This window comes from Mirounga leonina, unplaced genomic scaffold, assembly GCF_011800145.1.
Source record: "Mirounga leonina isolate KUSES-001 unplaced genomic scaffold, KU_Mleo_1.0 Mir_91, whole genome shotgun sequence".
Lineage (NCBI taxonomy): Eukaryota > Metazoa > Chordata > Mammalia > Carnivora > Phocidae > Mirounga > Mirounga leonina.
The window spans coordinates 38,578,782-38,604,450 of NW_023270839.1; the positions used below are offsets into that span (position 1 = coordinate 38,578,782).

At 49.3% G+C, this 25,669-nt stretch overlaps 1 protein-coding gene across 2 annotated transcripts in view; it reads right to left on the reverse strand.

Annotated features, from left to right (window-relative positions):
• Window positions 1-24,849, reverse strand: part of DAPK2 (death associated protein kinase 2) — a 113,725-nt gene extending 88,876 nt beyond the window's left edge. For both annotated transcript variants that reach the window (XM_034993549.1, XM_034993548.1), the window contains exon 1: window positions 24,758-24,849. In XM_034993549.1, the coding sequence (XP_034849440.1) occupies window positions 24,758-24,834 (77 nt within the window). In that variant the 5' untranslated portion in view covers window positions 24,835-24,849. The remainder of the gene's footprint in view (window positions 1-24,757) is intronic.
• Window positions 24,850-25,669: the final 820 nt, after the last annotated feature.

Here is a 25,669-nt window from a genome sequence, read left to right on the forward strand (position 1 = left end):
CCTCAGGTCTCTGAAGGAGAGAGACCTGAGGTCCTAGATGAAACCCAGAGTCCACACCTTCCTATGCCAGGTGAGCAGCCATGGGCCACCAACAGGTATTTATCAAAGACCACATGCAAAGTACCACAGGGGAGATCACCTCTAATTGAAAAAATAGACCTGATCCCTCAGAAAAGTTAATGCCATTAAATAAAAACAAGACTTGCCACCATGGAGGGAGGAGAGAGAAATGACCAGACAAGCGAGAGGCATGGAGTAAGGAGGAATCCTAAGAAGAGGCAGCCAGAAAGTATAAGGAGATCTGGCCAGAGGAGGAGAGCAGATCTTTGCAGGGTGGTCAGTCAGGGTGAGGCGGCACAAGAGGGTCCTGCATGATCAAGGGTCTGTGCCAGCTGCCATCGGGCAGGAAACAATCAGCCTGGCTGCCCCCTGGGGCCCCACCATGCCAAGGATACCTCCTCTCCGGCCTACACCATACGCAACAAGGACAGCACGCTCCAGGTGGGAATTACTGCTCTGAAATTCAAAAGCAGCTAACACCAGGGCTCTATGAACATTCTCTATAAAAGCCTCCCCCATTGCCAGTCTATGGGAGGCCAAGACCCACTCGACCATAAGGCCCAAGGGGCTGCCTGAGGAGGAGAGGCAGGTACAAAGGCACAAGGCCCAGCCTGCAGTGAGAACGCTGACCCCAAAGTCTCAGACAACTCCAAGAGGAAAAAGGGGTGGCAGGCATAGTAGGCTTGATAGTGGTCCCTAAAAAGATAGTTCATGTCCTAACCTCCAAAACATATGAATGTGACCTTATTTAGAAAAAAAGATCTTTGAGGATGTAACTAATTGAAGGATCTTGAGATGAGATCACGCTGGATTACCAGGGTGGGCCCTAAATCCAGTGACAGGTGTCCTGATAAGCATGAGGCAGAGGGAGACCAGACAGAAGAGGACACATGGAGACACACAGGGGAGAAGGCCACATGAAGACAGAGGCAGAGTGACAGCCACAAGCCAAGGAACGCCAAGGGTTACCGACAGCCGCCAGAAGCTAGGTGAGGGGCATGGAAGCCATTCTCCTTCAGAGCCTCCAGAAGGAACCAACCTTGCCAGCACCTTGATTTTGGACTTCTGGTCTCCACAACTGTGAGGGGATAAATATCTGTTTTTTTAAACCACCTAGTTTGTGGTGATTTGTTATGGCAGTTCCAGAAAAACCAATAGAGCAGGGCAGGGGGTGGGGAAGCAGGCTGGGGAGTCTCAGGAGTTCTGGGGGGTGATGTCACTCGTGTTTGTGTAACAGGGGTCACGAGACAAGGCAGCCTCTGGCTCCTGAGGACTTCAGGCCAGCTGGATACAGGGGCCATGAACAGGAGCCCGCCCGGCTCTCTCATCAGGCACAGCTCCCACAGAGGGGCTCACTGCTTCTTGGGTTCTGTCCAGAGCTGTGCTCCTATCCAGCCAGCCCAGGCCCTCCACACCAGATCCTCTTTATCCATGAGCCCCCCAAAAGCAACTGGCACCATCCTTGTCCAGTGAGTTTCTCAGAGTCCATTATCATAGACAGTAAGTGTAGTGCAATGGAAAGTGTTCTGGCTGTGGAGTCAAACAGACCTGTTTTTTTTTTTTTCTTTTTTAAGCTTAGTATTATTGTTTTTGTAATCTCTACACCCAACATGGGCCTCGAACTCACAACCCCAAACTCAAGAGTTGCATGCTGTTCCGAGTGAGCCAGCCAGGTGCCCCTGGGTTTTAATCCCAGGGTGACTTGGGATATGAGTGACTGGCCTCACTGAGCCTCAGTTTTCTCATCTGTAAAGTGGGGTAAGGACTCGCTACCTCACAGGGCTACTATGACAATTAGAAATAGCACATGTAAAATGCCCAGCCTCCGGTCTGCTAGATTGCAGGAGCACAATAAGTGGTAACAATTATCATCATTACTTACAGGAATAATGAAGTTTTTCTGGAACATTGGCCTGAGCCCACCTTGTTCTCGTTGCTGTGGTGAATCCAAAGACAGCCACAGCCTGGGGGCTGTCCTCAAGGGCTCTCACTCAGCAGAGTTGGTGAGCACCTCCTGTGTTCCCTCTTCTTAGTCCCTCCTTCCCCAGTCACTGGCTGTGACCCCAGTCCCCTACGTACCTCCAAGAGGCACCCAACACCCATTTCTCGTCTGCAAAATGGGGCTAGTAGCATCTACCTACTCTGCCGCCTCATGGGGCAAATGTCAAGAGCAAATAGAGACAGCAGCCACAGAAAGCCACAGAGGCAAAGCCCCAACTGCGCCTCGAAGCCTACGGAGGTTGGCTCTGCTGGGTCTACACCAGTCACAGAGAACCCGCATTTCAGGGCAATGGCAGGTCCACATCTTAAACTGGGTGCAAACCTTCCCGCCTTTCGCGGTCTGGAGTCAGAAAACCTTGACTTCACTTCTGACTCTGCCTCTTCCCAGTTGTGTGACCAGGGCACTTAACCTCTCTGAGCCTCACTTTTCTGTAAAAGAGGGTTCATTGCCCCTCCCGATCTAGAAATTGTAGCCATGAGAACTGAATGTGATGGTGTATGTGAATGTGCTTTGTAAACTGTAAGGCTCTCTACAAACGTAGGTGATTATCATGATTCTCATTATCATGTCAAAAGCAGGCGCTCAACATTGGTGTGAGCCTCAGCAGAACACGGACTTCTGGGCCAGAGGGAAGAAAGCACGGCTTCTGCTTTCAACCGCTCCTTTCAATTTGGGCAACTTTGAAACCATCTCCATCAAATTGCAAAGTTCTATATGGCTTTGCCAGGAAACCAAAAATATTCTAGCCACAACGCTGGAGAACCACAAGATAAGCCATTTCTATAATGGCTGCTGCTGGGCTTCAGACAACTTGTCTGCTTGGGACCAAAAAAAAAAAAAGTAGTTGTTTTTTTTTTTTAAAACACCACATACCACAATTCAGCCTCTCCCCGCAAAACACACATCTTTTCTCCTAAGAAAATAAAATAAGCAGAAACCAACTTTAACTGATGAAGTCCAACTCCGAGACGCATTCTCGGAAGGCAGGCATTCCTGGGTGAGGGGGGCAGACAGAGCATTCTCCAGTTACAGTTTGCAGGCAGAGAGATTTCTAGGGGAAGTGGGCAAGGAAGTGGGGCTCCTGGCTGGTCCCAAGGGCTGTGAGGACTGGATCTATGAGCCCAAAGAGGCAATCGCTGCCTCGGGCTCAGAAATTAGCTAGCTCTACTAATCCAGCTAAAAAGCTAAACAACCATAGACTCCTTTCGTGGTTGTTTTCATTCACTGGGCCTAAAGAAGACCCAGAGACCAAAGAACAAAGAATCCAATCAGAAGACATGAACAGACATTTTTCCAAAGAAGACATCCAAATGGCCAACAGACACATGAAAAAGTGCTCAACATCACTCAGCATCAGGGAAATCCAAATCAAAACCTCAAAGAGATACCACCTCACACCAGTCAGAATGGCTAAAATTAACAAGTCAGGAAATGACAGATGTTGCCGGGGATGCAGAGAAAGGGGAACCCTCCTACACTGTTGGTGGGAATGCAAGCTGGTGCAGCCACTCTGGAAAACAGTTTGGAGGTTCCTAAAAAGTTGAAAATAGAGCTACCATATGATCCAGCAATTGCACTACTGGGTATTTACCCCAAAGATACAAATGTAGGGATCCGAAGGGGTACGTGCACCCCGATGTTTATAGCAGCAATGTCCACAATAGCCAAACTGTGGAAAGAGCCAAGACGTCCATCGACAGATAAATGGATAAAGAAGATGTGGTATATATATACAATGGAATATTATACAGCCATCAAAAGGAATGAGATCTTGCCATTTGCAACGACGTGGATGGAACTGGAGGGTATTATGCTGAGCGAAATAAGTCAAACAGAGAAAGACATGTATCATATGACCTCACTGATATGAGGAATTCTTTTTTTTATTTTTATTTTTATTTATTTATTTGAGAGAGAGAGTGAGAGAGAAAGAGCACAAAAGGGGGGAGCGGGAGAGGGAGAAGCAGACTCCCTGCTGAGCAGGGAGCCCGATGCGGGACTCGATCCCGGGACTCCAGGATCATGACCTGAGCCGAAGGCAGTTGCTTAACCAACTGAGCCACCCAGGCGCCCTATGAGGAATTCTTAATCTCAGGAAACAAACTGAGGGTTGCTGGAGTAGGGGGTGGGGTGGGAGGGATGGGGTGACTGGGTGATAGACACTAGGGAGGGTATGTGCTCTGGTGAGCGCTGTGAATTGTGCAAGACTGTTGAATCTCAGGTCTGTACCTCTGAAACAAATAATGCAATATATGTTAAGAAAAAAAAAAAGAAGATAGCAGGAAGGGAAGAATGAAGGGGGGGAAATCAGAGGGGGAGACAAACCATGAGAGACGATGGACTCTGAAAAACAAACTGAGGGTTCTAGAGGGGAGGGGGGTGGGAGGATGGGTTAGCCTGGTGGTGGGTATTGAGGAGGGCACATTCTGCATGGAGCACTGGGTGTTATGCACAAACAATGAATCATGGAACACTACGTCTAAAATTAATGATGTAATGTATGGTCATTAACATAACAATAAAAAAAACCTCTTAAAAAAAGGAAGACCCAGAGACCAATTTCTCCTCACCCACAGGCTTTGATGCCACAACTTCGAGCTCCAACTCCTTTCTCCCCAACAAATCCTCCCGCCCCCCAGCTCACAAGCAGTCTGCAGATAAAAGGCCCTCTGGATGGGCCAGAAGTAACCTCAAAGGAGGTCCACCTATCCCTCGGTTCTCATGGCCCTACAGGGCCCTTTGGATCACCCCAGGGCCGAGGAGGGCAGACACACCCAGTCCTGGGATCAGGGCTGACGCACCAGGATCCTCCCTGTAGCTACTTGCCCATGTTTACACTTGGGGCTGCCTCTTCCTCCCAAGACCCTCAGTCCTGGGTAAAGGCCGCATGCATCTTGTTTGTGAGCTCATGTTCCCTTTGGAAGTTCTGTTCTCTAGTGCAAAACCCTAAATCGCTTGAGAGGCAGCCTGGCATGGTGGGAAGAGCACATTCGAGGCAGTCAGGCAGACGTGGGTTTGAATCCAGGCCTGCCTCTGACTCTCCTGGCCCTGGTTTCCTCATCCCTAAAAGGTAGCTAGCTAACGCCTATCACACAGTTTTGTGATGATCAGTGATCGTACATGGGAGGCTCCTGGTATATGATTGGTGCTGAATTAGCAATAGTTATTATAATGATGGCAAATGGCACTGCCACCCCATGCTCCGAACTCTAAGGCCTATTCCCTCCAGACCTGACTGCTGCCACCTTCGGCTCCCATGTAACCATTTAGCAGAGTGTCCTGTGCTCAGACCTGCCAGTTCTGGGCCAAGCCAGGCCTCGCCTCTGTGGTATACGGAGCTGGCAAACAGAAAGCACTCAAAGCAGTTAAGTGTTTGCTTACTTAGAAAAAAAAAAAATCCTGAAATCTCAAATGACTGGAATTTTTCCCACCGCATTCTGCTTTCATGGGCACAAATCAATAAGGAAACAAGCTCAGATCAGGGTTTATGCAGAAAAGTAGCTTCTCCCATACGGACTTTTCTCTTGATGACCGTGTTCCTACACAATGTTCAACAGGCAAAACACAAAGGTCTGAGGTACTTGGGAGATTTCAGAAATTTCCTTCAGACTCGTCACAGAAAAATAGTTTATTTCTAACAAATTGCCCTTTTGTAATTATAAAAGTAATATGCGATCGTTGCAGGCACTGTGGAAAACAGGAAAAGTATATGAAAAATCCAAACGAGTGACAATTTGGCCATCTCTGGAGAGTGTCATGGGGGATGTTTTGGTGCGTTTCCTTGCATTCTTTTCTCTATGTGCCTCAAGGATGTAAGTATCCATTCATTTAAAAGTGAACAGATGAGGGCGCCTGGGTGGCTCAGTTGGTTAAGCGACTGCCTTCGGCTCAGGTCATGATCCTGGAGTCCCGGGATCGAGTCCCGCATCGGGCTCCCTGCTTGGCAGGGAGTCTGCTTCTCCCTCTGACCCTCCTCCCTCTCATGCTGTCTCTCATTCTCTCTGTCTCAAATAAATAAATAAAAATCTTAAAAAAAATAAAAGTGAACAGATGAGGGACGCCTGGGGGGCTCAGTCGGTTAAGCGGCTGCCTTCGGCTCAGGTCATGATCTCAGGGTCCTGGGATCAAGCCCCACATGGGGCTCCCTGCTCAGCGGGGAGCCTGCTTCTCCCTCCCCCTCTGTCTGCCGCTCCCCCTGCTTGTGCTCTCTCTCGCTCTGAAAAATAAATAAAACCTTAAAAAAAAATAAAAAGTGCACAGATGAATACACAGGCCAGCCAGTGTCCGCAGAAGAGCAGCAGTAGACTATTCACGAAGGCTTCCTTGTCCCGTTTTCCCTTCTCCCCACCCCTAAACAACTGATTTGTTAGTGACACACCTCCGCATTGCAAAACTACAAGATGTCTTATCAGGCCTTGGTGAGCTCTGACCCTCTGAGTGAGTTAACGTAGTCATCTCTGCTTTCCATTTTCGTGTCACAGGGTCAATATTTACTAGCCGTGTTGCTAAAACAGGCCCTGGGCACAGCCTCAGTGCCAAACGTCCCTGCCTAATCTCAGCAACAGCATGCCAGTGGCCCCGGATGCCCTCCTGTGCCACGGGCCGCAGCGCCAGGTAAGTGACTCCTGCGCCAGCCGAGCACGTGGCCTCCAGCCCGGCCTCCACCCCTTGGGGGAGGAGCGCCTAGGTGGCCTAGTGGGTTGAGCGTCCAACTCTTGGTTTTGGCTCAGGTCGTGATATCAGGGTCATGGGAATAAGCCCCACATTGGGCTCCACGCTCAGCGGGGAGTCTGCTTGGGAGTCTCCCTCCCTTTCCCTCTGCCCCCCCTCTTGTGCACACACTTTCTCTCTCAAGTCAATAAATAAATCTTAAAATATATATATATTGGAGATGGGAAAATTGAGGCCATGTGGGGGAAAGGACTTGTCTAAGCACATGCAGCTCTAGAACCAAAGCCTGGACCCCTCCACTCCATACCAGCACTCTCTCTTATTGTCCTCTCGTTGAATGCCTCAACACGGAGAACAGCATTTTATCAGGCCTCTCGTTTCCAGGTGAGCAGGTGCTTCTCTGAGATAGTCCATTTCACGGGGTGGGGGTTGGGGGGGTCGTCTTCCCAAGAGTGTCCTGGTCTCCTATCCTACAGTGATGATTAAGGTAACATCATGGCATCATCAATTCTCCTGTCTCCTGCTGGAATTCATTCATTCATGCACCATTCATGCATTCGTATGACAAACTGCTATTGAGCCCAGCTGTGGGAAGGCATTGCTGGCTTCACCCAAGCAGTTCCCCTGTCCCTGCCTCCTCTGGGAAGGATCTCCCTGCAGCTGTTGAAGGAGACAGACTGTCCAGTAGCCCCAAGGGAGTCGGAGGCTTAAAGGGAAATACCTACAGGAAGGAGATGTGGGAGAGTCATGGTTTGGGGGTAGATCCCTGACAGCGCACCTCTGGAAGAAAGCCCCCATTCCTGAGAGCGCCTCAGGTACTGAAAGGAGTAAGTGTTTCTGTGCAGTAGTAGAGAAAGCAAAGGACCTGGAGCGAAGAGACCTGCATTCAGGTCCCTGTCACACCACCAACATGCTCCGTGGCCCAGAGAGGAAAACTGCCTTGTCCAAGGTACAACATCTTAGTGGCCAGAGTGGAACTTGAATCAAGTTCTCTACTCTAAGTCCAGGGCTATTGGCTCGGACGCCACAAATGAGGCTTTCTACTTCTCTTACCCTCAGCCCCAAGAAGGCCACAGCCTGGATCTGGAACTTCTATGGCGACAGGACTCCTCCTCATCTCCTCAGTTGAGATTGGTACCCCCACAAGGGGAAGTACCAGCACCTTCTCTCCCTGGAATTAGACACCCCGCTTGGGTTGGCAGAACTCGGCTGCGCCACGTCCTGGAGAAGCAAGAGCTGGACAGAGGCCACCAGGCTAACCCCAGTGCAGGAAGAAGCTGTGTTGTGGGGCCATTCGGGCCCCCGAGAGGGAGAACAAGCGAACATTCTGTACAGCTGCTGGGATGTCAAACAGCTCTGCACACTTGGCCTGCTCTCCTGCTCCGCCCCCTCCAGGCAAGAAAACAAAGAAGGTCGTGTGAGCAGGGCTGTGAGGAAAATGATGCTGCATTTCTACCTTCTCTTGGGCTTGTAGAAGCAAACTCAAGCCCTTGGGGCTCAGCGCTGGCTGAGCGCGGGTTATGGTTGCACCAGCCCCTGTGTTTGCTGACTGTCTTCTGTGGACTCGCCCCATGCGAGAGGTGCTGGGAACACTAAGAAAGATACACCTTGGCCCCTGTCCTCAAGGTGTTCACAGTCTGGCTTGGGATACAGAATGAACCTCCAGGAAGGCTTCCACTTCAGAGCAATTATGTACGAGGCACAGACTCTAAGGGCTACGACTCCTCGAAGTTGGAGAGATGGACGAGGCTGGGGGAAGTACCATGGAAGGCTGCAGAGTAATAGGAGGTATTTTCACTGGACTTGAGGACTGAGAAGAACTAGGGGAAGAGAGGAAGGAGATGAGAGAGAAGGTGCTCCGAAGGAAAAAAAGAACCTCTCATTAACAGGCTTGGACAAGGGGATGTCTGGGTGGCTCAGTTGGTTAAGCATATGACTCTTTTTTTTTTTTTAATATTTTATTTATTTATTTGACAGAGAGAGAGAGAGAGAGCACAAGCAGGGGAAGTGGCAGGCAGAGGGAGAAGCAGCCTTCCTGCTGAGCAGGGAGCCCGATGTGGGGCTCAATCCCAGGACCCTGGGATCATGACCCGAGCTGAAGGCAGCCGCTTAACTGACTGAGCCACCCAGGCTCCCCGCATCTGACTCTTGGTTTCGGCTCAGGTTGTGATCTCAGGCTCATGGGATCGAGCCCTGAGTAGGGCTCCATGCTCAGTGGGGAGTGTGCTTGAGATTCTCTCTCTGCCCCTCCCCCTGCTCTCTCTCTCTCTCTAAAATAAATAAATTCTTAAAAATCTTTTAAAATTTTTTAAAAATTCGGGCGCCTGGGTGGCTCAGTTGGTTAAGCATCTGCCTTCGGCTCAGGTCATGATCCCAGGGTCCTGGGATCGAGCCCCACGTCGGGCTCCCGGCTCAGCGGGAAGCCTGCTTCTCCCTCCCCACTCCCCCTGCTTGTGTTCCTGCTCTCGTTGTCTCTGTCTCTGTCAAATAAATAAATAAAATCTTTAAAAAAAAAATTTTTTTTTTAATTAAAAAAAAGGCTTGGACACAAGAAACAACAAGTGTTAGCAAGGATGCAGAGAAAAAGGAACATTCGTGCACTGTTGATGGGCATGCAAACTGGGGCAGTCACTCTTGAAAACAGTATGGAGGTTTCTCAAAAAGTTAAAAAGAGAACTACCCTAGATCCAGCAATCACACTACTGGGTATTTACCCAAAAAATACAAAAACACTAACTCAAAGGGATACATGCATCCCGTTGTTTATAGCAGCATTATCTACAATAGCCAAGATACAGAAGCAGCCCAAGTGTACATTGACAGATGAATAGATAAGAAGATGTGGTGTGTATATATATATACACACACAATGGAATATTACTCAGCCATCAAAAAGAATGAAATCTTGCCATTTGCAACGACGTGGATGGAGCTAGAGAGTATAATGCTAAGTGAAATAAGTCAGAGAAAGACAAATACCATATGATTTCACTCATATGTGGAATTTAAGAAACAAAACAAAGGAGCAAAGGGGAAAAGAGAGAGAGAGAGATAAATCAAGAAACCGGCTCTTAATTATAGAGAACACACTGATGGTTACCAGAGGGGAGGGGGTGGGGGATGGGTGAAATAGGGGATGGGATTAAGGAGTGCACTTGTTGTGATGAGCACCGGGTGATATATAGAATTGTTGAATCACTATACTGTACACCTGAAACTAATATCACACTGTATGTTAACTAACTGGAATTAAAACTTACAAAAAATGTAAAAATAAAAGGCTTGGACAAGGGGCATAGCAGCTAGAGTAGAGAAAATTTGGGAAGTATTAAGAGGTAAGTTTTGGCGAGTAAGCAAAACAATGGAGCTAAGCCAACCACATCCTTCAGTTTATTTTTTTGTTTTGTTTTAAAGATTTTATTTATTTGACAGAGAGAGAGAGACAGCGAGAGAGGGAACACAAGCAGGGGGAGTGGGAGAGGGAGAAGCAGGCTCTCCGCCGAGCAGGGAGTGCGATGCAGGGCTCGATCCCAGGACCCTGGGACCATGACCTGAGCCGAAGGCAGACGCTTAACCAACTGAGGCGCCCAGGTGCCCTACATCCTTCAGTTTAATCAGCCAGCCACTTATTCCTGACTCCGTGTCTGACAGACTATAGGGAAGACATGGCTTCGACATAGTCCTGAATCACTTTCCCTGCAAAGAGGACACTAAAGTGTCAATGGAAAGGTAAGGCAGATAAATCAGAGCTATATACCCGTGGGCACAAGAGTGCAGCTTTACGAGAGGAACCATCCAAGTGCCAGTTAACATCTGGCTACGGGGCAGTCTAACAGAGACGACAGAAAAGGCACAACACTGTCATCACTAAATGAGCACCTGCTGCCATTAACAGTTTAAGTTCCATTCTTAGTTAATGGTCATGTTCTTCCAAGTCCTAGGCAAAGGTTTTCCAGACTTATTTTGGGAAGCTCTTATTCAGGAAGAGCTTCCTAAAGCCAGCATTAGCTGGAATCAGGACTTGAGCTAGAATACATACAAGTACGTGTCACTTCACCTAACAGACAAGATCCCTAAAGAGTGGATTTAGCCTGACTCCCGTGTCCCTTTCTCTATCCGGTCCCATGAACCTCTCTTCCAGTTTAAAACCAGCAAAAAGTCCAAACCTCTGAGCATGAAATACTTAAAAAGCAATACCTTCCCTATAACATAAGAAATACATATTAAATGTTTTTTTTTAGGAGGTATAGAAAAGTATAAATAAAAAACTGTTGGATCATCCATAGTCCTACCTTCCCCTCCTTCCCCACCCCACCCACCCCTGTGACCAATACCATTAAATCGGCTAGCTTAGATTTTTGTCCATCCTGTGTTTGCTACCCTGGGCTTGCCCATGGCTCTCCGGCCAGAACTGGTCATCTAGTTTCCAGGGGACCCACTCCCTGCAAACATACGTTGCATGTTCTTGTCCCTTTGGGAAGCTCTATATCTATGTTTATCTGGAATGCCCACCCTCCCTACTCAGCCTATCCGAATTTCAACCACCCTTTAGTGCCCCACTTAGCTCCTACCTCCCAAAACCTTCACCAGCTGTGCCAGGCCATGGAGGTAGCCATGTTCTAAACTGGAAAAAAGGGACTGGGGACCAGAGAAGAGGAGAAACGTGGCTAAGGTCATGGTGCAAAGCCAGACTACAGAGCAGAGCCAACTGAAACCAGAACTCATCTGAAGGTTTATGGTGCACCTACCATGTGCCAATCACTGTGTGAGGCACTAGGAAATAAAACAGAATGGCCTCCAGATCCTGTGATCAGAAAACTCACCGGACTATGAGCTGCTTTGGGGCAACTTTTCATCAAGGAGCTGCGCAAAACTCGGTGAATGCAGACTCGTGGGCAAATAATGACAAGGGTCGCCACATGTGTTGTGGGAATGTAGACACTCCCAATCCAGCCTGCAGTCAACATGCCTGCATTAGTCTGGGCAGGCTTCCGAGAGGAAGCGGCTGGAGCAAGGCTCCATGCACGGGTGAGAGTAGGTAACGCAGGGAAAGCCTGCTACTCGAGCTCTTTGAGGGAAAGGTAGTCACTGGAAGGATCCACGCAGGAATGGGAAGTGAAGCTAGAGGCCATAAAGGGATTAGCTCGTGGAATCAGTGGCTGCCCCATTCCCTCCTCACACTCTGAGTCAAGTCTCAGAGAGAGGCCCTTAAAGGGGCGTTTAGCTAAGTATCACTGCTCCTAGTGGGCAGGGCGGTTTTAGCCCAGCCATCTCATAGGATATCAGCTAGCCAATGAGTGGGTCGCTTTGGGGTCAATCGGGGGCTACCCCTGCACAAGGACCAGCCCAGCTCCACTGTACTGGGTAGGGGGCGGTGAGGGGCATGGGGTAGGGGAGAGGGAAGAGAGTAGTTCTAGCAAGAAAGGAATGTTGATTGGGGCGCCTGGGTGGCTCAGTTGTTAAGCATCTGCCTTCGGCCCAGGTCGTGATCCCAGAGTCATGGGATCGAGCCCCGCATCGAGCCCCGCATCGAGCCCCGCATCGAGCCCCGCATCGAGCCCCGCATCGAGCCCCGCATCGGGCTCCCTGCTCAGCGGGAAGCCTGCTTCTCCTTCTCCCACTCCCCCTGCTTGTGTTCCCTCTCTCGCTGTCTCTCTGTCAAATAAATAAATAAAATCTTAAAAAAAAAAAGAAAGGAATGTTGAGTACAGTAGATAGCACGCACAAGCAGGGGCGGGGAGGGCGGAGGGGGGGCGGGGAGGGTGGAGGGGGGGCGGGGAGGGCGGAGGGGGGGCGGGGAGGACGGGGGAGGGCGGGGGGGGGGGGGGGATCCCCGGCGGGGTCTAGGGTGAGCGAAGGCAAAAAGGTAAGATTAACATAGCCAGGAGAGGATAATACAGAGACTTGCTCCATCAGGAGTGTCATGATCAAATAAGGTAACAGAGAAGCTGCCCAACCCAGCTCCTCCCCATAAGCCCTTCAAAACAACTGACTGCCAGGCTTTTGGCAAAATGATGTCCATATCTGTGACCATTTGCTGGGCACTTCCCAAATGCCAAGCTACGCCCTTACATCTATGGCAGGAATGGGGAAAGTGGTATTTTGAAAGCTACTCAGAGCTGTAACCATGTACTAAGGGAGAAGACTCCATCATGGGGGCAAGGTGGGTACAGGTCAGAGATGGCTTTTGTCTGGGAAAAACTTTAAAGGGCCTTTGATTCAGGATATAAAAACCAGGGTCCACTAGGGACAGGCTGCCACAACAAGGAGCTAGCCTGGCTATATCTGAAGGAAAAAGAGTCTCCCTTGGGTAGTTAGTATGAAGGATGGTAGCAGACTTGGGGCCTGGGGTGGGGTCCTGGAAGGCCCCAGCATCATGGCAGAGGTCAGGAGTCAAAGGAGCTGAGGGGTCTGCTACCATGCTTTAAGCCATCTCTGTGCAGAAATTCCTCTCATAAGAAGCTCATGAGAAAGTCAGCGTACCCTGCAACCAATCTTGGTGGTGAGGGAAGGCACTCAGAAATGGGCCCGAGTCCATGCGTGAGACAAGGTCACAGAGGGAGCCCAGCTTTGTCTCAAAGGAGGAAGGGGCCCCCAAGCCCAAGGCCCTGAGATGTGGAGGAGGATGTGAGTACTCCCTGGGGAGAGCGAGAAAGGCTGGATTAGGAAGAGGACTTCCCGTTGCCCTGCAATGGAATGCTCTTATTCTTATTTGGACATTAAAGAACGGGACCCCAGAAAGCTGGAAAACATGGAAGAGACTCAGATTCCACATGTGGTATTTCAACAATCTTATGAGACGGGGACCATCTTAGGATAAAGAAACAGAGCCTACGAGAGTGAAGCTGCCCGAGTTCTAAAAGCTCACGGTAGCCGAGTCAAAATCAAACCTGGGCCTGGTAGCTCTAGCACCCAGAATAGTCCCTGCCAGGCTAGGGCTCGTCAGTCTCCTGCCCTGAGCCCGTCCTCCTGCCGACATCCCTCAGCTGCCCTTCTCCCCTCTGCCCTGTCTTCTCAGCTGGGGAGGGGGACAGATGGGAGAGAAGTGGAGGTCCCCTCCAAAAGACTGGTAGGAATGCTTTGCCTCCTAGAATCACACTGTAGCTAACGTTCCCCCTTTAGCTTGTGGGTCCTGCCCCAGGGTGCCAACTTAACCTCACCCCGAGGGGGGAAGGATATTTCCTCACCCTCCAGGCCCTGTGCCTAGGACGCCAGGGGCTAACGGCTCAGGATTCAAGATTAGGGTCCTGAGGCCTCAGGATTAGATGCTGGCCACCAAGGGCAGGGGAGGAGCAGGGAGGCAGTGCTAGCCCTAGAAGTACACCAGAGGCAGGACAACGAGGCTCTCAGCAGATCTCCTCCAACAGCCCACCAAGAGCAGGAAACAACTGTGCCAACCGCCCTCCTCGTTCTGTGGAGGGGACCCGAGGGTCTCAGGCAGAAAGAAAATTCTGGGCAACTTGGTACCTCAAAGGGAGCGCTGGACCAGGAATCAGAGTCCTGGGCTTAAATCCTAGCTGGCAAGTCAGCCAAGCTCACTAAACTCCAGCTTCCTCATCTGCAAAATGGGAGAAAGACCTATCACCACATAGGCTGCAAGAGGATTAAACCAGGTAATGAACCCCTGTGGCTAGAGCAGGACCAGATTTAGAGAAGACACTCAATCCCTAATAGTCAGAGCTCCTTTCCCTCCTGCCCACCCCAGCACTCTCTGAAGAGGACAGGCTTAACCTAGTTAGACTGTGGCTCTAAAACTGCCTTCTCGGAGGTTCCTCACAGGCTCTGAGAGAGAGAGGGCAGGGATGGGGAGCAGGTGGACCTCTGCTCACCCCTTCTTCCTCCTTTTCCATAACGGCCCCTTCACTTTGATCGGTTTACATCCTGTCCCCTACCCCATAATAATCCACTTTTTACAAGTTTTGTTGCTTAAATAGTAAACTCTACTGAAGTCAATCAGGAGTGGTCATGTTTTTCCACAAAGAGCCAGAGAGTAAACAGTTTGTGCATTGCTGACCAAGAAGCAAAATCAAGGTATGTATACAATGAGGAAGAAAACAAAAATCTCCACAGATTTTTAGTTGATGAAATTCAAAATATAACAAGGAGGCTTTATTTTATTTTTGTTTTGTGTGCTTTTTGTAATACAGATCTTCCAAGGAGAAGAATAGAACACTTGGTGGGGGGGGGGGTGAGATAACATTTTGCTTACTTGGGGTCCAAAGTCAGTGTTCCCTCTCATCAAATCTGTTGGAACTGTTCATGGGTAAAACCCATTCATAGCTCCAGGGCCACTCAAACAGGTGGCGGGCCAGATGTGGCTGGAGGGCTATAGTTTTCCGTCCCCTGGACTAGACAGTGTAGGAGCCCTTGCAGATTAAAGTTCTTGGGCTCTAAAGCCTGGTGAAGGCTGCTGGGGAGTCTGGGGCAATCTCCCCGAGAGACACCGAAGGCCATAGCCATCACCTCTGTGGGAAGATCTAGAAGTTACAGGGTCTCCCACGACCTCCCACCTGCACTGCCAGAGCCTGGACTGCTTTACTGCAGCTAAGGTGATGGGTACCTCAGGCCCAAACTCCTACCACTAGCCTCACCTCTTCCCCTTCGCGTGCATTTCCTCAGCAAGAAGTACAGGGAAACCACACTCTCCTCTCCTCTGCCCTAAAAGCAGTCCCCTCCCCAGGTAACTCCTCTCCCAGAGCTCTCAGAAAGCTTTCTTAGAGACCCCTTCCGGGCCAGCTTCTAAAAGTACAGACAAAGACGTGGAACCTTCTGCTAGAGTTCCGTGGTCTCCTAAAGACCTTGTGTCCTTTCTGCCCCTGAGGAGGGGAGGCCAAACCCTGTGGTCCCGGCAAGACTGGGTCAGGTACATTCCCCGAGCCTCCTTTGCTTCAGTTATAAAATGGGAATGATTATATTTGCCTTACCTGCCTTCTGTTGCTCTCAAAACTTCAAATTATCCAATGACTGGAAAGGTAATGAAAAGTAAACACCACAAAGGAGGGCAAAGTCACAGAGAGAAATAAAGTTTGGAACTAAGGGAGAAGCACAGAAGACCTCCAGCACTTTAAATGCCCCCACTGTGAAAACACAAATGTATCTTTACCAAACTCCAAGTACCAAAAGCACACAAAAACAATGAAGGCGGGGCGCCTGGGTGGCTCAGTCGTTAGGCGTCTGCCTTCGGCTCAGGTCATGATCCCAGGGTCCTGGGATCGAGTCCCACATTGGGCTCCCGGCTCAGGGGGAGTCTGCTTCTCCCTCTCCCTCTACCCACCCACCCTGCTTGTGCTCTCTCCCACTCTCTCTCAAATAAATAAATAAAATCTTAAAAAACAAAAAACAAATAAAAAGAACACTAATGGAATGACTGACAAAATTGGAATGACGGTGCTAGCGTAGAGAAAAATATTATATCGGAGTTAAATGTCCTGAAGTTGAAAACTGTTCTGTAGATGTGGAAGAGAACAGTCAAGCCCTTAGGAGATGCATAATCAAGTAGTAAGGGATAAAGAGGCATAATGTCTGCAACCTACTTTCAAATGGTTCAGAAGCAATAATAGATGGTCAGACAGACAGAAAGGAAGGAGAAAGAAGGGAGAGGAGCAGGGGGAGGAGGAGGAGAGAGGGGGAGGGAAGAAGGGAGGAGATGACAAAATGTTAAAAATTGGTGCATCTGAATAAAGAATATATAGGAGTTCTGTTATTCTGAAAGCTTTCTTATTAAATTTGAAATTATTTTGAAACAAAAAATGTTTAAGTTATACGGACTCAGGATACATGGAATGGTGTAAATAAAACAACGTCAAGTTGAAAACAACACAACACAAATATCTGTACTGGCGATGAAGGAGAAAAGAGAGTGTACTCTGTAGATATAGGTATATAATGGTTTTAGTGACACCCCACATAATACCTCCCCCCCAGCTCTTACAGTTTTCCTAATGCAAACTGAGCTCAATGAGACCTACCCCACAGGGCAAGCGATTTGCCCCATGTGCCAGCTTCTGATGGAAGCGTGGACAACGCAACCACTTTGTTTGAGTGGCTTTGTGCTTTGTTTTCCTAACAATGAGTGATGAAAGCGCCTCCCTCCTTCTTCCATGGCCTCTGTCATCCAGGGCCCTCTGTGGTCTCCTGTCCTCCTGGCAGCCCCACCCTTCCAACCCCACCATGTGTCCTCTTGCCCAAGCCCAGGCCTGCGGCTCCTCAGTCCCTGGCAGAGCCCTAACCTTGGGGTGGTTCCCTGCCATCTCCTGGATTAGAATGTGAGGAGCTGCCTATATAGGGTGATGATTTCCTCCTCTGAACAACTGGCATATGTTTTTGGGGTCCCCCTATTAGCTCGTGGCCTGTTCCATCTCATTTCATTTGAGGAGAGCAGCCTTGTGCCCCAAATGAGCCAAGCTCCTCTGGGGCAAGGCCTGAGGCCCAAGTGTCCTGCATCCATCATGGTGCCCATCACCAATGGGTGCCCAGGAAGGGTCACTGGACTGTGATAATGACCTAGAATATAGACGTGAACGTACGCCTCCACACACCCCACTCATCTTTCAGAAACCACTGGCTTGCTCAGGGTTCAGCTATGGCCCAAAAGACTACCTTACCCCTAACACCACGCCGAGAGCTTCCTGGGCCTGAAGAAGACAAGCTTGGTGTTAGTGGCAGGAAAGCCTTTTGGCATGAGGGACAAGAGTCCACTGTAAAACTTCTCTGCACCTCAGTTTCCTCATCTGTGAAGTGGGAATGTGACCCAGCTCATACTGTTCTGGAAGGACGAGAAGTACTCGGCACAGACACTGACGGAAGCGCAGAAGATTCTTAACACACGTCAGCCACGTACGCCTTCCCAGCAACAGGAAATATAAGCATGTATATGATCAGAGAGGGATAAAAATCCCAGCCCAGGGCAGCAGACAGGGCTCTGACCAGCAAGCAAAGTTTCTGGCTTCTAGTTCTGACTTTCTCTGAGATTTGCTGTGTTGCGCGGAGTGAATTTCCCAGTTGGCTTCTCCTCGATGAGGAAGATCTGAATTCCTTGAGCCAGGTACCTAACATTTTGGAGACTGAGTTTCTCCATCTGTAAAATGGGGTAATAAGTGCTTCACAGGCTATGACAAGGATTAAATATAATGATGTGTGACCAGGAAATGTAAGTAATTATTGCATTTTGTTCTCCTCTTGGTGTTTGCAAAATCCTGGACGTTCATGGATTTCAAGGCCTATGGGTACTGGGGGGCTTGGCTGAGGTTTTCTGCCTCAGATTTAACTCAGGGCAGGTTCCAGATAGTGCTGCAGCTCACTGATGGGTATCTGTGGGAGCGGAGCACTTCTCAAGTGTAAAAGGCCCTCTCTGGACACTGTAGAGGGAAGCCCCGCCCGGAGGAATCCTCAGTGGGGGGATGACCAGGGGAACCCTTTCAGGTAACATAAAGTAGGATGACCTGAGCATTTAATAGGGATGTGGGTCCAGAATAAGGGGTAATTAAATATACAGAAGGGGTAGAGTAGGATGGGGTGGGTCAGGCTTTGCCGGGGAGACAGCATTTGACCTAGACCTTGAAGGAAAGAGCAAGGAGACATCACAGAAGTTGTTGGGCCCTCTGGCCTCTGTCTCAGTCCTATAGTGATTCTCAAAATAAGAGCCTAGAGGAAGGGGGGTAGGGGAGGAGAGGGGTGGGACAGGCGATGGGGGCGTTTGTCGTGATAAGCCCTGGGTGTTGCATGGAGGCATTGAATCACTACATTGTACGCCTGAAACTAATACTACACTGGCTGTTAACTAACTGGAATTTAAATACAAACTTAAACAAACAAACAAAAAACAAAATAAGAGGGGCGCCTAGGTGGCTCAGTCGTTAAGCATCTGCCTTCAGCTCAGGTCATGATCTCAGGGTCCTGGGATCGAGCCCCACATTGGGCTGCCTGCTCTGCAGGAAGCCTGCGTCTCCCTCTCCCACTCCCCCTGCTTGTGTTCCTGCTCTCGCTATCTCTCTCTCTCTCTCTGTCAAATAAATAAATAAAATCTTTAAAAAAACAAAACAAAATACGAGAACCTGCCTTCAAAGAACTAACAGCCTGGTACAAACAAATGTGGGATCGGCCTCATCTGGGCAGTCCCAGGGCCATGAGCACTGCCCTGCTCCCCACGGCCTCCCCGGCCTGCCCCATAGTGCAACACCCGGGAGAATGTTAACTCTGAGCATACGTGCTTCAACCAGACACAAAAGAGGAGGGAATGTGTGGGCGTGAGAAACAGCCCCAGAAGAAGGAGAAGGTAGAGCTCAGAAATAAAAATAGTTGCTGAGTTAAGGCTACTAATCTCTCCTTGGCTTAACTTGCCTTAAGTTTTTTATGTTTAAAAAAAAAAAAAACTTTCATCCAAGTCTCATAGATCTCTATATAGTGCTATAAAAAGAGAGTCAATGCGGGGCGCCTGGGTGGCTCAGTCATTAAGCGTCTGCCTTCGGCTCAGGTCATGATCCCGGGGTCCTGGGATTGAGCCTCGCATCGGCCTCCCTGCTCTGCGGGAAGCCTGCTTCTTCCTCTTCTACTCCCCTGCTTGTGTTCCCTCTCCCTGTGTCTCTCTCTGTCAAATAAATCAATAAAAAAATCTTTAAAAAAAAAAATTAAAAAAAAAAAAAAAAGAGAGAGTCAATGCATTTCATTAAGTGAAAAAAGCAAGCTGTAGATTCTTATGGTCACATGATTCCATCTGGGTGTCCGTACACACTTGCTTTACTTAGAAGAGTTCTGAAAGGCGACAGAAGAAAATTATCGTCAAAGTCCAGCTGTGGGCATGAGACAAGGAGGGAGGGTGGAAAGAGTTGACTTTTTACTTGAACTCTTCAGAGCTTTATGACATTTGCCATGCATTACTTCTATAATTTAAGAGAAAAAGTTTTTAATTTAAAAAGAAATAATAAAAGCCCCTTTGCCTCAGAGTTCACCTCGGAAACCCTTTTCCTAAGGACTGAGACAGGTCAATCCAAACACCTGCTATTGTAGTTTTCTATAGTGCTTTGTGGCTAGACTGGGCTCTAGAACCCAGCCTGGGTGAATCTGAGCTCTACACATTCCTGGAGGTCTTGTTTCTCTCCCAAAAGACGTTGCCCTGGCGAAGCTGAGTGTGTGACCTTAACCACAGGGAACCCCATCGGGTGACTCGGGTCTGGCAGGCAGCCCTATCAATATGGATTCGCAGGGAATTCCTCAGCTCTGCTTAGGGAGGGTGAGGCTCGAGAACAGTGGTTCCTTCCCTGGCCAAAGGCTCCTGTCCGTACAAAAGGGGATTCTGCATGTTACGTGCCTAGCAGCGTGCTTTGCACATATGAGCCTCCTGTAAGTAACAGGGCTTGTGGCTGGTGTCTTCGTCAGGGAAGAGAGGAGGGGGTGAGGGCACGTGTGGGGTAATGGTGAGGCAGGCTTCTCGATAGAGCTGGGGCTGCGGATAAAAGTCGAATGAACATATGGATAAATATTTGTCCGTTTGTTTAAACCAGCACCGTGTAGTTGAAAAGCTTCTTTAAGCTCCACCTTCTATATTGCTTACTCTGTGACCTTGGACAAAATCACCTCTCCTCCCTCAGCCTCACTTTCCTTGTCTATAAAATTGAGATTGGGACTACTTGTTGAAATCCGGTTCAACATAACATTTTATGGTTTTGTGTTAATGTAACAATCTAAGTAAAGGAAAGTAATCTAAGTACAGGAAAGAAGAAAGCACTGATCACTATAGGATAGAATCACATACATTAAATTACCTTGTATTCTTGGGCGTACATCCGCAGAGGGAGGGCGTATCTAGCAGGCCCTCCCTCGGAGGAACATCCCTCCTTCCCAAATGCCCACTTTCCTGACTCTGACACTGCTAGCCTACTCTCAAGGTCAAACAGAAAAGACCATCCTGCCATATATTCTCCCCACTTGCCAGAAATATTCGAATGAGAGCAAAAATGAGTTTGTGCTTTGCAAGTTCTTAGGGTGTGGTAGCCAGAGCCCTAGATGAAGAGTCAGACCATCAGTCCCCACCCCCGAGTGACCTCAGACAAGTCACTTCCCCTCTCTGGTCCTAGCCTTGACTAAAAAGGAGGAGTTGGGAGGGTTTTTCTTTGTAAGTCCTGCTCTCATATTCCCCTGCTCCACCTAACCCCAGCTACCAAGGCTGGGAGAAGCCAGAATCTACAGGCCAGCATTTCTCCAAGCATTCCCAGAAACAGCAGATGATCTCCAGCATCCCCAGCAGGCTGGGGCCAAAATGGGAGCACAGCCAGTGTCTCCACTCAGCACTGGGAGCCAGAAATCAGGCAAGATGCATAGGGTCCAGTGAGGGTCACAGCCCAGGACCCTCCAGCCAGGGCACCCCATCCTGACCCAAAGGTGGATTCTGCAGCTTTTCTCACAGATGTCCTTTTACTTGTAGGATAAAACATACAAGGCCTCCGAAGGAATCAAACACATGTGCTTCGGGGACCAGACCAGGACCAGGAGGAGAGTCAAAGATTCCTTGTTTGCTAACGCATGGTTTTAGTTAAGGTGTAACATGCCCACAGGAAGATGGACCTAAACATGTATGGCTTGATATATTTTCCTGAAAAGAATGCATCAGTGAAACAAGCACCCAGATCAAGAAACAGAACAATACCCACCCCCTGGGAACCTCCCACACGCCCCCTTCCAGTGACTAGTTCTTCAAGAATAACCACTATTCTGGCTTTTAGCACCACTGATTGATTTTGCCTGTTTTGAACTTTACGCAAATGGACTTATATGGTATGGACTCATTTGAGTCTGGCTTCCTTTGCTCAACATTATGTTTGTGGGCTTCCTCTACCAGTAGAAGTAAACCTGAAAACCAGTGTCAGCCACGTTCACTTGGACTTGAATGAGGAGCTAAAATCAATACGACATCCCTGGGCCTAGCCGAGGGTGCTCACTGACAGCAGAGGAAGCCAGGTTCCATGTGTAGCTCTCCCCAAAATAAGAATGACCCAACCCTGTTCTTCCTGCAAAGACCCTCCCAGGGGGCTCCAGAGAAGGGAGGCAGGGCTTTGGTGCCCCAAACATACTTCAAGAGGCCGGAAGCTCTCGTTCATTGAACACTTACCCTGGGCCTGGCTCTGTGAGAAGCACCAGAGACTCAGCATCTCACTTAATCCCCCAACTATGGGCTAGGTACTGTTATTATTCCTATCTTATGGGTAAGAGAACGGAGGCCCAGAGAGGTTGAGTAAGTTGTCCTAAGGTTGCACAGCTAGGAAGGGGACACAAATTCTGATCTGTGTTGACCCCTAAGGCCAAACCTCACCACCACTCTGTTGACAGGGAGCTCACTGGCTGGCTCCGGCCCCCACCCATGTCTCCAACCTCATCTAGCACTGCTTGCCCACAGCTCACATTTCAGCAGCCCAGTCCCCAAGCTCTACCCCACCTCTGGGCCTGTGTCCATGCTGTTTCCTTTGCCTGCACATTTACCCCTCAGTTTTTAAGTGAACAGTCACTTCCTCTGAGCACCATTCCCTGACCACTTGGTCTCAACCGTGTACCCTATTCTCTCTCAGTGTCTCCTGCTCTCTCCTTGCACAGCGCTTAACACATGTTATAAAGAGTTATCCCTTTGGTTCTCCTGTTCATGGGTTTAGTGTCTTTCTCCACCAATGGATCATAAGCTGCAAAAGGACAGGAATGTGTCTATTTGTTTACCACTGCCTTGGACAGTGCCTGACACACAGTAGCTCCTCAATGGCGTGTTAAGTGAAGAAAAGGAGGGGAGGGGAGGGGAGGGGAGAAAAATAGGACTGTCCCTTCTGAGTCAGAGCACTCGTCTGCAGACAGCTCTAGCTCCAGCCTATTTATGGCTCCTGGCCAGACCTTCCCCTCCTCCCTGAGCCTCAGTCTCCTCAGTTTTCAGATGAAGAACCTGGAAGAATGGATCTCCAAAGGCCTTCTAGCCCATCTGGCCCCTAGACCACAAATGCTAGGATGCCAAACCATTCCAAAGGCCTCAGGGCTCTGCAGCCTCTTACCCATTCTATGTCCAGTTAGCGCTTTAGAGATGTAGGGGGTGGTGGTGATCCAAAGCTCCCAGTCTGTGAGGTACGGACCCTCCCACCCTGCCACGGGTGAAGGACCAGCTAACAGGAGGCCTCTTGCAGCTCTAATAGCCCTGATACACAAAGCTGGGGAGAGACAGGACTAAGAAGGAATAATAGGTGAAGTCCCCAGGAAATGGTCTCGACTTCCTTCTTCAGAGCCCCCCACCCCGACAAGGTCCCTTCCAACTCTGCCCTTGGCATGTGCATGGCTGCCCCCACTGCAGGGCTGGAGCCCCAGGAGGGCAGAAACTGTCCGTGTCTTGTTCATCTTTGTGCCCAGAGCACCTAGCACAGACCCCTCCACATACGATGTGGCTGAGGTGAGGCTCCCGAATCAGATGCCATTGGAAGGGCCTGCCAGGGTCCACTCCTGAGCTTGCCACTTTCCCCCTGGTATCACCACATCGGAAGCACCTGGCTTCCCATTCAGAGGCAGACTCCCACTGACCACCTTTCAGCCTCTGGCCCTGTCCTCTTCTTTTACCTTTGCCAGGCCCTGGATTGCCAGTGGCAGTCGGCTCAGACAAAAGGCTGAGGACTCCTGCCCCTCCTGCAGTCCTTCGCTCCCCCCACCCAGCCAGCCAGTGAGCCAGGACAAGCACTCCCTGGACTGGAAGTAACATACCCTCTTCTTGAAGTAAGGTTCCTCTGGCTTTGAAGCTCTTTCTATTTTGTCTTTAAAAATAAAAGTAAGAGATCGGGCACCTGGGTGGCTCTGCTGGTTGAGCATCCAACTCTGGATTTCAGCTCAGGTCATGATCTCAGGGTCCTGGGATCAAGCCTCGCATCGGGCTCCGCACTCAGGGGGAGTCTGCCTGAGGATTCTCTCTCTCCCTCTCCCTCAGCCCCTCCTCCTGCTCACATTCTCTCTTTCTCAAATAAATAAATCTTTTAAAGTAATAAAATTAAAAATAAAATAAATGAATAAAAGTAAGAAAATATTAGGCCTGAACCCAGGAGCTCTACAAAGAGGAAAGGCCTCCTGTTTTGCATCATGGATACAGTGAAGGCTTTAAACCCCCAAGTTTTTACTCTGCTAGTGGTGTGAGGGGGTGAGGTTGGGTGTACTGGTAAGCTCACGTGAGTATGCAAGTGCTGTACTTATTGGAAAAGGCAGACAGGCGTGCAGGTACAAACTGGACTGGCCAGACCTTGGCTACGTCACTCGCTGGCTGAGCAACTTCGGGCAACTTGCTTAAACTCTTTGGACCAGTTTCCTCACATGAAAGATGAGAGTGAAATGAATTTCAATCTCAGGCACTGCAGTGAGAATCAAACTCTAGGGCTGGTGTTCTGTAATAACTAAAAAACCATCTAAATATTAGAGTCTAGAAATGGAAGGCAAGAAGAGAGCTTCGGAAAATCTTTTCTTTCCACACAGTAACCACTTTCAGATCTCAGAATTTATCCCTGGGGGCATTCTGGATTTAGCCAAGCTGGAAATGCACCCAATAACTCAGATCCTAGGAAGCTTCATGACAAGGCTCGTGAGGCCTGTTACTCAACGCGAATCCATTTTCAGGAGGATTACTTCACCTCCCATTCAGGCGCTGAGCTTATGAAACAAAATCCCAAGAGCCATGGAGAATCCCAAGTGGGACTCAGAGAAGAAAACCAACAGGCCAGGTCTCAGTCCAGAGTTTGGGGAGGGTTTTGTGAGAAAAGTAACAGATGAAACAAGACTCCTTTAGACCCGCCGTTACTGTCAGTCAGCCAGGCGATAGTGAAAACATAGGGCACAAGAATTCTAGTCCCTTCTGCTGGCAAGTTGTTATTTCCATGGAGACCACTATTTGCAGAGCAGCACGTGAAGATGAATTCCTCAGGATTGTTTTTAAAGCTTCCGAGGAGTCCCGTGACAAGCCCGTGCCTACCTGATCAAACGAAAAGTGCCCCAGGAGAGGCGCCCCCTCCACCTCTCCCAGCCTCTTACCTGCCCAGCTCCTCTCCAATGTCATAAAAGTCCTCCACCTTCTGCTGCTTGAATGTCTCCATGTTTGGACTCCTCATTGAGGCCTGGAGCACACAGCCCTGAAACCAGAGGAAATCTGAGGTCAGGACAGCTGGGACCATTGGCGCAAGCCTGAGTCTGGGCCTAAAAGTAATCAGCTGCGCAGGAGCTCATAATTTAACAATAATCCATGGCCCTAGTTCCTCGAGAACTACCCTGCCCAAGCCTATTCTCACCAGTGACTGACAATGTATGGTTCTTATTTGAGTTATATCAATTCGAAGCTGTTAGAGAGACAGGAAAGGAGCCCTCCTCACTCTTTCAGATCTGCTCTGAACACGTTCAGCGAAACAGCCCCATGGCCAACTTCAGCGATTTGTTCTCATGAAATTCAGGGCGGCTGAGAAAAAGAGGCAGCCGTGAGGCAGGAGAGAGAGCGCTCATCTTTGGGTCAGAAGTTCTGGGTTCGAGTCCCAATTGCCTGGGTAAGTCATTTAAACTGCCAGACTTAGGGCACCTGGGTGGCTCAGTTGGTTGGGCGACTGCCTTCGGCTCAGGTCATGATCCTGGAGTCCCGGGATCGAGTCCCGCATCGGGCTCCCTGCTCAGCAGGGAGTCTGCTTCTCCCTCTGACCCTCCCCCCTCTCATGTGCTCTCTCTCATTCTCTCTCTCAAATAAATAAATAAAATCTTTAAAAAAAAAAAAAACTGCCAGACTTAGCTTGCCCATCTGCTAAAGGGGTTAATCCTGTAAAAACCACAGCAAATCATGAAATTATTCTGTAAACTGGAAAAAGCAGTAGAAAGGTAAGGGATTATCATGACCTCAGCTCCCTGAGGGGCTGAGCCACCCAACTGCGAGTCTGAACTGATTTGTAAACTCTCTCACTCATC